Source organism: Platichthys flesus, chromosome 3, assembly GCF_949316205.1.
Source record: "Platichthys flesus chromosome 3, fPlaFle2.1, whole genome shotgun sequence".
Taxonomy (NCBI): Eukaryota; Metazoa; Chordata; class Actinopteri; order Pleuronectiformes; family Pleuronectidae; genus Platichthys; species Platichthys flesus.
Window position 1 is genome coordinate 28,028,058 of NC_084947.1, and position 12,960 is coordinate 28,041,017.

The 12,960-nt window shown below is 37.7% G+C and overlaps 1 protein-coding gene across 1 annotated transcript; it reads right to left on the minus strand.

Annotated features, from left to right (window-relative positions):
• Positions 1-609: 609 nt before the first annotated feature.
• Positions 610-12,876, minus strand: ccdc125 (coiled-coil domain containing 125). The gene is made up of 12 exons (XM_062384972.1): positions 12,679-12,876; positions 11,344-11,637; positions 10,197-10,255; positions 10,012-10,098; positions 8,890-8,967; positions 7,076-7,161; positions 6,910-6,992; positions 6,565-6,677; positions 6,130-6,234; positions 5,003-5,153; positions 3,875-3,993; positions 610-2,617 (listed from the first exon to the last, which is right to left on the minus strand). Exons 2-12 carry the CDS (start codon positions 11,591-11,593, stop codon positions 2,342-2,344), a joined length of 1,407 nt encoding a protein of 468 aa, XP_062240956.1. The 5' UTR covers positions 11,594-11,637; positions 12,679-12,876; the 3' UTR covers positions 610-2,341.
• Positions 12,877-12,960: the final 84 nt, after the last annotated feature.

The following is a 12,960-nucleotide window of genomic DNA, read 5'->3' on the forward strand; positions in this document are numbered from 1 at the left end:
CACATTGGTTGTTTATTATGATAATGTGTGTGTTCACCATAGTGTATGTGACAGTAACCACATATAGACAAACACTGCCCTCCGCTGATCACTTCTTGTAAAGCATGCTGTCATTCAACCTGACCAAAAGACCATTATCTGGTGAATGATAGAGCATACATCTTAATTTAATTTAAATAGACTGTTAAGCCATGGGAGAGGTATGTGCTGAGTGCAATTCTAGTTCATTTAGTAAAGAAATGTAGTTCTAAGATCTGATTCACCAAACCAAGTGAATAAGGTTTCTTTATTGTTGGGCTCCTTGTAGTATAATTTCAGTGGTGAAAATGTACATTTAGTGCTGCTCTTTACTTGTGTATTACTTTCTCAACTATATTGAACCAACAGATACATAACCTTAACCCTGAGACCAATCTATAAAAATAAATAAAAAAAACATTGTTAAAGATTAAACCCGCGGTTAACAATCTATTTGGCTCTTAGAAAAACGTCTTTCAAAACAAGTGTAGTTATTTGCACTTTGATGTTATTTAGACTTTTGGGTTCATATTATTATTCAGTATTTATTTGTTTACTTTGCCATCTCATCAAGCAACCAAGTCAAATGAATTAGGTGACCGCTGCAGTTGCAGCCATTATTTAATGAATGCAACAACACAACTTCTTCATTTCATCAACCACACTGTGACACAAGTACCCAATCAAAGTTGTATATTTAGTACCAATTACACATTACACTTATTTTATTAACTCCAACAGCATGTTTCATGAATATTTTGATCCAATTTCGGCCAAATTAAAGCCACAACCATGACCTTTATGCCAACATGTAACGCAAAAAACTACTTTGGCTTCAGATGATTCACAAATGCAATTAGGTTTGATAATTTCACTATAAAAGCTCACCACCAAAGGTTCAGATGTACAGCATCTCATTTACAAAAACTGTCTGACATACATATACATAGATACACAGTCCATTATAACAAATAAGCTGTAGGTGTAACTATACTCACATCATCATTCTCCCACACTTAAATTATTCTGTTGGCTTAGACATGCTTCCTAGTGTTTTGACAAAGATCATTATAATTATATTTTAAACAAAATGTTTTAACTTTTAACCTGTACCAATCTTGGACCAAAATAAAAAATTTGACACATGAGAGTGTAAGTCAAGAAAAAATTGTTCTGACTGAAATTGTAATTAGGCCAGAGCTGCATCCAGTCTCTTCATCTGAATTTGGATAAGTATGAAGGCATTAATGGACAAGGTTGATATTCAAAAATGTCATGAAATGATAAAAATGGAACATATTTCACGGGAACAGTATGGTGACAGTCTGCAATCCAAATTAAATTAAATTAAATAGAAGGATTCATATCATGCTAACCATTGTACAATTACTTTTTTTGATTACAAAAGCAAAGTTAGATTACATTTCAAAATATATGAAATGGACCTGCACTACTCTCGTCACAAAAATGTCCATTAATAATTACAGAGGGCATGCAGAGTGTTTAATTTAAACTCCAATACTTCTGTATTTTAAAGAAGAGGAAATGTTAGACTGAAGGACTAAGCTGTTGATAATGAAAAACCACATTGAATGTGTAAATTACAAGGCTGAAAAGGTTGGAGGTTGTAAGGGTTAGTAAAAAAAAGACCATCTATTGAAACATTTTATAAACCCCTCCATTTACTAATTTCCCTTTGAAACATTATCACACTATTTCCTTATAAACATGCTCATCATTTTTTTAACTGTTTGTCCAAAAGTGAAACACAAAACAGAAATGTTAATTTCTCTCACATTGTCCAGTAAGGCATTACCAGCAATTGCATTGATCAGGTAGACAATTCTCTCCTTCACACAGAAGGAGGAGCCTGTCATACTCCTACACAAGTGACACATACACAGATAAACTCACTGGTCTTCACATCTGATTTTCAAACTGATTCAGGACAATAATTCATTTTATATAAGTAACCGCTTATTCTACAAGTACTCAGAAAAGTTTTTGGTTTTCTTTTGTTGTCCCATCTCAACTTTATAGCCCCAGAGTCCTACATTTGAGTGTTTTTCAAGGACATCAGTTAGCAATCAGGGAAAATCATAGGCTTCCATCCCAGTCCTTCATATGCAGCATCCATATCGTCCTTGGTTCTTTTTTCAAACCTAACTGCTGTGTCTGTGGCTGAGGAAGGACATCAGGTGTATCCTGTGAGCGGATCAGGACTCTTGTTGGTCTGGACGTTTCATTTTAGAATCATAGCTCTTGTGGTTAGACAGGGGCGGGATGTTGGTCTGTAATGGGGCGGACGTCTGCTATGGAACAGTCACAGACTTGCCTTGTGGTTTTCCTGGCTAGAGTGGGGAACTGGCAGCTCTAGCTTTTCTTGGACGTTTGACTCTGATAAATCAGTTGTTTGTTGAGACCAGTTATGATTCCCTGATGTATCTTGTGGTTGCTTTGACAGGATGCAGGACTCTGATGGATCTGATGGCAGGCAATGTGAATCTAGTTGCAACTGTCTCTGCAGTTCCTCAGCACTGTGGGCTAACATGATGCTCACCTTCCTCTGGTGAGCCAAGGCCTCATCCTTGTCATTCAGCTGGAGGAGTAAACAACCACCAGTAATTAATGAGAAAAATGCTTCTCTCTGGGGAATTAATATAGATAATCGATAATCTAATTTTCAGGAAGAACATTTAATACCATTAGATTATTCCACAAACAAACTTTACTGCAAAGCAGCAATGTTGAGTGTACAAGGGTTTAAACCAGAATGTAAGTTTGAAGTAGGTTCGTAGTTTTTAGATGGTTGACTTTAGGTCATGAACAGATACAGAAACATTTATGAATTCAGGATGCTTTACAGTAGGTTCCCTTACAGATGAGCACAGAAACAAATGAGTGATGAGATAAGAAGCAGGGCCTGGGTTCAACACTTCAGTAAAACAACAAAAACACGATGTGAAGTGGTGGTGTAGTATTTCAACGTTATTTTAAGTCAAACTTTAAGTATACAGTATTATGTATTAAAGGATTATCCAAAAGCAGCTACAAGCTATGTTTTCTTTATAACTGCCTGACAAATCCAGCAGTACAATGGCAACCAAGCAAGGTGCAAACTCACCTGCTCATAAAGATAATAATTGCGCAGAGACATTATTTCTTTAGATATTCTAGTAGTACTAGCATGTTTCTTATGCACCCTCAAGATTGATATTGTATATTCCAGTGTGTGTATGTCTGTGTTTTCTTTAGTATGCCCTTCTTTCACAATTGAATAAGTAACTGTTGACAAAACAATGTCTATACAGTTAATTGACTCCTATAATCAAGCAGATGTAATTCTGATACAAATTAGGAGCTTGTAACTGATTATTTCCAATGCATGAAACAGACCCAGACTGGTCCAGTGTGGTGGTAAGTATGGTTTGAACTTTTCTTTCCAATTCTCTATTTTTCATTCTGTCACTACTTTCAGTATTTCTGTGATAAAGGGCTGTGTGACAATGTGCACCATTATTCCCATTTGTACAAATGATAATCGCAAGGGAATAAAAACATATATCATTGCAGAGAGAAACTTTGCAGTCACTTTGCCAAGACTAACAGATGAAGGTGAAGCAGATGCAGAGGAAGTTGTCCTCTTTAACTATCCGTTTGTTGACAAGCCTACCCCTCTCTGTGATGTGATCACTATTTTTTATACCTGCCTTAATGTGGAGAAATTCAGAAAAGGCAGAAACAGCTTGTTTGAAATTTTGAATTTAGGAACTAGTTACTTAAAAGTAGTAAATTACCAGTCTTTGTCCTGTGATCTGTAGATAACATGCCGATAGATTCCAAAGGAGATACTAACCAATTCCAGCAGTCTGTAGAGAGTCTCTAAAAGACCATCAGTTGTCTTCAACTCCAAACTGGAAGGTAGCAGTCCTCTCAACCTCTGGCTTACACTGATTAAAGGACTACTGTTTGAACCTGGGAGGAAATAAGTGGTTACAATAAATAGAAAATATGTGGTACTAAAATCAACAATTATATATGGCTTAATGGGGAAAACAGAGACATTGTAAAACAAAAAAAAGGGAGTGGCAGGGAATATGTATAATCCCTATCCCTATCTTGGTTAATATTAGAGATCAACTTCTATTTGAGGGCTGGATACAAATTCAAATGAATTAAAAAATTGTTTTTAACAACAACTTTAAAGGTTGTTGACTCATGATTGACTAATGATTGACCCATGATTGCTTGAGAGCGTGCATTGACAGGAACTTGCCACGGCAGCTCCATTCTTGATTGCTACTGCACAGACTCAGGCTCCAAATGTGTAAGATGTCAGCAAAAATACACTGTATTTTATAGGTTCAGCTTGTAGGATTTAGTGACATCTAGTGGTGGAGTTGCAAGATGCAGCTGAATACCCCTCACCTCACCCTCCCCTTCCAAACATGCAAGGTAACCTTCAGTTGTTATAAAAACTCAAAGGTTTTTAGTTGTCCAGTTTGTACTACTGTAAAAAAACATGGTGGCCTCCGTAGAGGGGACCCACTCCTGATGTAAATATAAATTATTTAAATATAAAAGGCTCATTCTAGGCTTAAGAAAACAGCAATTTGTAAAATTTAGATGATAACTTAAAAGTGAGAACATCACTAGTATTATGTTATATTCACTTTCTGCCCATAGATCCCTATCACCTTAATCCTACACTATGAACCTTAACTACATTTCTGGAAAGCGGGAGGAAGTGCAAACATTTTGCCCATTCTTAAATATAGTTTATGGTTATTGATAATGGATATCTGAAGTTCAAAGTATCATGTATTATGTCTGTAATTGAATTGCACTTTTGTACCTATTTTTTCTTCTAACTCTTAAATAGTTTAAAGTTTTACCATGTGCCATGCCAAACCTAAACATACTGTAATCCATTCTATACCATAATATGTGCATCATATCAATGCGCTGCATTTGGCAGACTTGCCTGCAGCTTTTAAGTGTTGGGATTTCAGGATGTGTGTCTCAGCCATAAGCAGAAAACAGTCACTCCGTTTCCTCAGCTGCTGTTCGAAGGCGATGCGAAAAGCATCTGCAACCATTAATGCCTCCTTTCTCCTTGAACGTTGAGTGTCAAGCTGGAGAACACATGCATGCGTGCGCAAACACACACACACACACACACACACACACACAGAAAGTTTCCATATCAACAACCTTTCTTTTAAGTTTAGAAAGATACTTTTTTTTTTTTTTAGGTCAAATCTGCCCCCAGACAGCAGTTTGAGAGCTTTTAAGCTAAAACATGCTGGTCTGAAGGTCAGGGGTCACAATAAAATGATTGGCTCTCATAGAATATCTATCAGACTATCTTTTGAATTCTCCTTTTGAATTTGAGCTATGATGCCATGTTTGCTCTGCAGTCATTCATGACCACTGCCCACATTGAAAAATAAAAATTAAATTCTGCAGAGGTTGTCAGGAAGTAGCCTTGAAATTTTGCAATGACAGACCTCTTTTATTACAGCTGTGTTATCTGCAATGTGTTTCCTATTTGTTCTGCTACAAGGAACTGTGACAGTGTTTCAGGTTTTACACGCCCTCATTCCCTCCTGGAATACCTGGACACCATCAACATCTGCTGATCTCTGACTGAGGGAAGTTGCTGTTGCTGAGCCTTTGTTGATGGGTTTATGTTTTGTTAAACTAATCTGATTACATGTTTATTTGATTTAGCTTGATATCTTGACTGACTTTTAGTGTATTGAAATTTGTTGTTTTAGCCTTGGAGACCCTGCTGTTATTTTGAGATCACTTATATGTCAGCAATTTGTTACTTATTCTTTTGAGATTTGTTAATTGACAAATACTAATCATTGCTACATTAGTAAAGTGTCACAGTCACTGCTTTTTGTCCTGGTTACCATTGTGTTTTGGTTGAAGTTTTTGGTAAGCTTTTGAACAAGCTGAGATAAATAAGAGAATCGATAAACAAGGGAATCAAGCAAAAGAAGGGCAATTCCGAAAATATCGTCTGAACACCAATGATGGTTTATGAGCCAAATTAAGAAGAATAAACAGTTGACACAGGTAAATGCTTTGAAAGTTATATACCTCCTGTTTTAGCTGAATTAGTTGCTTCCTGCTGATAGCAGCAGTGCGACTGCATGGACAAGCTTCCACAACTCCAAGACACCGGCAGGCCCCCAAGACTGCCAGCTAGAAAAAGAAAAAAAAGAGAGAAAATCAAGAGATACGGTTCTGCTCCTCCATTCTGGTTTTACTGGAAATTCAACTGCGAGCCATGCAAGTTGCTGTTTTGTGAGCCGAGACCATAAGCTTCATAAGCTTGATGTGACACCTGTGTTATTACAAGCTAAATTTGCTGAATGGTTTGGACATAACACAGTGTGTGAAGTAACTGACCTGAATGTGGAGCCTTGTTGCTGATATTTTACTATAAATATTATATCTGTGTGTGTGTGTGTGTGTGTGTGTGTGTGTGTGTGTGTGTGTGTGTGTGTGCAATGTTGATTGGTGCTCTCTCACCTCCAAAACACTTGCGTCTCTCTCTAAGCTGTACTGAGGTCTGGTTTCTTGATAAGTTCTCTGCTCCCTCACATTCAACATCGATAGAAGCTCCAAATACTGCCGACTTAGAACTGTAAACAAAAACACATAATGTTCATGATGAAGAATATATTAAATTCCATGTGCTGGGACCACAAGATGTGTGTGTAAGAATGGAAATGTTTTTTTGAGTGCGAGTTAGGAGCTGCATTATATGTAGTAACTTGACTCTCCAGACAGATCCACTTCACTACACAAATGGAAATGATCTCTGCAGACATGTCTGGGTCACCTCAAAATCATTCTACATTATTCAGCATTTACCAGAACTCTCTGCTCGTAGCTCCTGGATCTCTGTCTCTCTTTCCTGCAGGTTGTCAGTCAGAGCCTTGTTCTCACTCAAAATTCTGATATGGACAACAACAATAATGTTACTATGAAAACAGTGAAAATACCAAACACAGACTTGAGAATGTGATAAAAGTCAAACCCATTGTATTTCTGCTCCCAGGATTGTTCAAACTTCTTCATTTGGACCTGGCTGAAGCTAAGCTCCCACTGCAGACTGTTAACCTCCTGTAGGAGATCACAATTGGTATATTTTAGTTACTTTTAGATAGATAGATAGATAGAGAGAGAGAGAGAGAGAGAGAGAGAGAGAGAGAGAGAGAGAGAGAGAGAGAGAGAGAGAGAGAGAGAGAGAGAGAGAGAGAGAGAGAGAGAGAGAGAGAGAGAGAGAGAGAGAGAGAGAGAGAGAGAGAGAGAGAGAGAGAGAGAGAGAGAGAGAGAGAGAGAGAGAGAGAGAGAGAGAGAGAGAGAGATAGATAGATAGATAGATAGATAGATAGATAGATAGATAGATAGATAGATAGATAGATAGATAGATAGATAGATAGATAGATAGATAGATAGATAGATAGATAGATAGATAGATAGATAGATAGATAGATAGATAGATAGATAGATAGATAGATAGATAGATAGATAGATAGATAGATAGATAGATAGATAGATAGATAGATAGATAGATAGATAGATAGATAGATAGATAGATAGATAGATAGATAGATAGATAGATAGATAGATAGATACATACATACATACATACATACATACATACATACATACATACATACATACATACATACATACATACATACATACATACATACATACATACATACATACATACATACATACATACCTCCTCGCTATGTCCGCTATCATGGCTACATCCGGTAGTGGCCTTTAGGCTTAAAACTTGGTATAAATTATGCCGTTTCTAGTCGAATATGTATATCGGGCTCCGCAGGAGCAGTATGGAGGCATGTTGTGTATTTTTCTGTTGTTTTATTACGTCTGACGAAGTGTGACAACACTCGTAATCATTCGTTGAAAGAAAACGCACTTCTGTAGTTTCGGTTAATTAAGAGTTATTTGCAAAGTTCCATTTGACAAAATTTCAGGTTTTTATCAGAATATCAAATATAGCTGGTGCGACATTAAAACAGCAAGGCATTGGATTCAGTTTCTAGACTTTAATATTTATTGGTTAAGCAGATCTTCTGCACCTAGGAGCACACTGTTGTGTGAATGGATCATTACTCAATTTGTGATGTTATCTAAATGGAGAACATGATACTGTGTAAAGAGAGACAACTGAGAGGGTTGAAAGAAACAAAAATATTCCTGGGCAAAATCAAAGTACAATATCAGAAATTAATTAAATTAAATTCTATTGTATAGCAATTAACATGGTAAGGTTGAATCCTTACAAATTTGTAGAGAAACTCAACATGTTCCACAACTTGCAAGCACCATCAAAATATGGTAAAATAATGCCAGGCATTGAATGAATAGGTGGAATTACTTGGTTAACAAAACCTGGTATTAAACAGCCCTCACCCCAAATGCATACAAACACACACAAACATAGACACAAATTTGCCTTTGTACTCCGCTGGTAGTACATATGACATAAAACCCTTATATTTTAGCTTTGAAAATTATTAAAAGAGAGAATGATTAGACAAGTTTTAAATGGGTCCATTCTTCAACAAAGAAATTTGATCCATCTGTCTACCAAATTTCACATTCAATCAGTCAGAATGTGTCCAACAGAGGAACAGAGATCTCTCTCTATGGCACCCTTTCTCAGCGCCCCACAGTTTGTCTATGACAAACAGGCAAACATCAGCTAGTACCTGAGTGTTGAGCTGAAACCGGCTGTAGAATGTTAAAGCAAACAGACCAAGCCCTTGTTTGAGGAGCATGCACTTTTGTGAGCAACAGGAAAGTAGTTACCTTCTCCAGAGCCTTGGCCCTCTCATCACTTTTCTGCAGGAGACTTTTAGTGTGACTTGTGGCTTTGTCAAGGATGGCCTGTGTGAAGAAGAGTAATGTTTACCCATTCGCTTAATAAAATCAAGACTCTACAGGCATTTATTTGCCGGGAGCGAATCAGGCCCAGTCTACATCCAGGACATGGTTAAACCTTACACACAAGCCAGTCGACTCCTCTCTGCATCGGCCAATCGGATAACGGCTCCCTCACTGCGATGGACAGCTAGCCACTCGACAAAATCATGAGCTCCCCATTGAATCAGGACAGTAGAAAGTCTACACATCGTCTGCTGCAAGCTAAAGACACATCTCTTCCGACTAAACCTTGGTGATAAAGATGAGGTCTAACTTTTTTGAAGACTACTTGTACTTACATGTTTCTTGCTGTTCTGGATTTGTACCCTCATGCACTTATTGTATGTCGCTTTGGATAAATGCATCAGCTATATGTTATGTAATGTAATGCTTCAGTAAAATTTGTTACAGTGACCAGCTGTCTGATAAAAATTATTTATTAAAAATAAATTATCTATCGGCATGTTATTATTAAAAATTAGTATTACCACTTCATAGAAACCAGTGGTTTTGGGGAAGCTTCAGAAAGGATAGAGGGGACAGAGGGTAGTGAGAGACACACTGCTGGTTTTGGTCTTTTAATAATTATTTATTTATTTAGTAAATATATTTGCTTTTTTCTAAATAATTTAAGTCAGGATTACTTAAGACCACAAATGGGAAGGGGTCCTGTTATTAAATCAAAGACCTTGTTTTCCCAGATTTGGTCACTAATTACATCACAAGTCACCAACTCATCTTGTACTCACAAGATTTATTGTCTTAGCAGTATTTTTATTTTTACATTTTGTCTTTTTGTCCTTCAAACGGAGACAGTATAAAATACAAGCACAGGTTCAGCTTGAGGGAGATTACCTGTGGTAAAATAACATGAACAAAAATTCCAGCAGAACAAAAGATCTCTGGAACAACATGAGAAAATGATATATATTTACTGGTGCTCTTTCTTCTAAATTACAGAACAGTGAGGTGTAATGAGATGAAGGACTTGAGTATGTGTTGTTTTACCTTTCCCTGTAATATCTTGAGAGCTTGATATTTGCCTTCCAAGTAACGATGTGCCACCTCCAGCTCACAGCACAAGACATCTATCACCTGTCAACACAGCAGAACCATCAGTTACAGTTCGGTGGCATGGAGTCAAGTGGACAAAGATAATTGTAGTTTTTCCTGTTTTTCTTCCCTTTTCCTACCCCTCTTGCTTCCTGTAGTCTGTCTGTCAGCTCAGCTTTGGACATGTCATCAAGGGTGCCTATTGATTTACAGAAAATATACTCAGAAAATGCCTTCTAGCAGAGGTATGTGTGTCTGTGTGTGTGTGTGTGTGTGTGTGTGTGTGTGTGTGTGTGTGTGTGTGTGTGTGTGTGTTTTCTTGTAGCTTTGTCTTTATAAGAATCCCCTAGACCTTTACACATTTAGATCAATGCCACATTTGCTAAGTGACGGCTTGAAAAACCCTTACGGATTTATCAGACTTAGTGGTTAAATGTGCTGTAGGAATAAACTAAGTTGCTCACTTGATCGGAACATCAGCATATGCCACCTATATTACCGTACATGTTGTCTGTTTTGATGGTCCCGCACTGGAGTGCCCACCATTGCACCAAAAGTTAAAATTAATTGAACTATTGTAAGCAACAGCTAAGCTGCTCTATCACGTAGATTTTGCTTTAAAACAGATCCAGTGGTGTAACCAGACCAGAATTAACAAAGAGATCTCGTCCCAGATCTCATTAGATTGTGTTGCTGGAACAGACACAGACATACATCCAACAAAACAAAGTTTCTCCTGATTTGTCAGTGTAATTCTTCTTTGCTATAATAATGTTGGGAAGATATGAGGCTTTTGAAATATAAGTCCAATATTTATTCTCCCTCTCTTTTTCTTTGCTCGTAGAGTCTCAGGGTGCGCCACATGAGAGTGACTTGGTGACATGGCTACCACTGATGATTTTTTCATTGAGTTCTTGATAAAAGCTATCAGTTATATGGTAGCATTGGCTCGTCTTGGTGATTGCTCTGTCGGGTATATACCCTCTGGTATTGTTTGTAATGCCCCTATGAGCTTTGCTAATGAATCGACTCATGGGTCACGTGTCTCCTCAACGTAGTTGCTTCAGGCCTGAGAGGAGCACCTTAGCAGCTCACACATTTGTGTTGCAAGGCAATCATGGAGCACTGTTAGCTTTCTCAACCACATCCTATTTGGTCCAGCTTTTCATTCCTGAAACCAACTGTCGGCCATTGTGATGTCCACTGGCACTTGCACTGGGCAGTTCCTGCTCTGCTTGTGGGTGTATCTCTTCAGCACACAAACAGACACACATATATCATTCTTACCACAGTGTGGCACCCGCCAGTCGGATCCCTGATGTGTCTTTGCAGTCTTCATTCCAGCAATCCAAGCTGTCTCTCCTGCCTGGCTACTGCGCCGGAGCAGCTCTGCTTGGGGCAGCAGGGTCTCTGAGAGAGCAGCAAAACTTTGGTTCTTCTTACTTGTTGAGCTGGGTGATGCTCTGACACCCACTCCATCACCAAGGTCTCCATCCACCATGTCATCATCCAGGTTGATGGCCTTACTGACCTCCATTTGAACCAGGTCAACCCTAACCTGGATTTGCTAAACCTGCAAAACTATATATATTTACAGGTTAAAATATCAGGGGTTGATTCAAAACACACTAAAACATATTTCAACCTATTCAGTCCATGATATGACTTATAAAGCCCTCCTAGGATTATCTGTAAAACAGTATTATTTGTATTAATTACATGATTTGTCTCTTTTTGTTATATTTTAAGCATCCTTTGCAAGTGGAAATATCAAAATTGCTAACAGCACACACAAATAAAACCATCCTTTCCATTTTTCAAGTTCACATTAGGAAAAATCACAATGCTGAGTAATGAAATTATTAAAAGTATTTAAAAAAAAAAGTGGGTCGAAAAAGCCTTCAAACAATAACCAAGCTAGTTCTGCATTAACTTTTCATTTGGGTTACTTTATCTGTACGTGGTATCTTATGGGTAAATCTACTCAGTACCTACTACAAGAGCTAAAAATGATTGCCATGATCAGGGTTGCTGCTTATAACTGGGCCACGATTTTTGTGTTACGTTTACCAGAGCTGAAGGAGTTTTAGTATCATGGTGCAAAAGATGAACATCTTGTTAAATTACCTATACACATATAATGTCCCGAACATGTTTACTTGTCAATCTCTCAGCAGAATTAAGTAGGTGGATTGCAAATACAGAAATTTTTCATAGATGTAATGATATTGTACCACTATGTTTCCTGCAGAGTCATTGTTTGTGAATCCTCATGCAGCAGCCCTATCTTCTCTGTTGTTTCATCATGCTAATGTATCAAGGTTTCCCGAAACGTGGCAACAATCATATTCGAAAACTTTTCGCATTGAATACTAGAGTAATCAGGTTGAATAATCCAAGTGTCACCGCTCTGTATCTCCGTGTATAGATCTCACATTTGTTTTCAGGTGGTATCAACCCTACTGGCTACTAAATACTCCGTATTAATAAAAACCCACAAAAACGTAACCTTGAACTAAACAGTTTGTTACACAAACATCTTGTGGATTCCAATATAAAGTAGAATGACCCTTAACATTAGCGACCCTTTGGTTTTTATCGAATTAGTCTACTTCCTCTTACCTGTAACTTCAAAGCAATACACGTTATGTTCCACGGGGTGATAAAGTCTCCAGCGACGCGCAGACTAAAATTAAGTTAAGTAACTAAATGTTAACTGCGAAGTCGGAGAAACGACTATTCTATATTCCAGCCTTGCGGGCTAGGGCACGAAAGGGGCTTGTTGCGTGTCTTGCGTGCAACCCGATTATAATTCGACTCAGATCGACACCTTGAGCTACTTCCGGTTGTTACCTTCAAAATAACTTTAAAGGAATCTATCCATCTTCACAAACATCACATTTA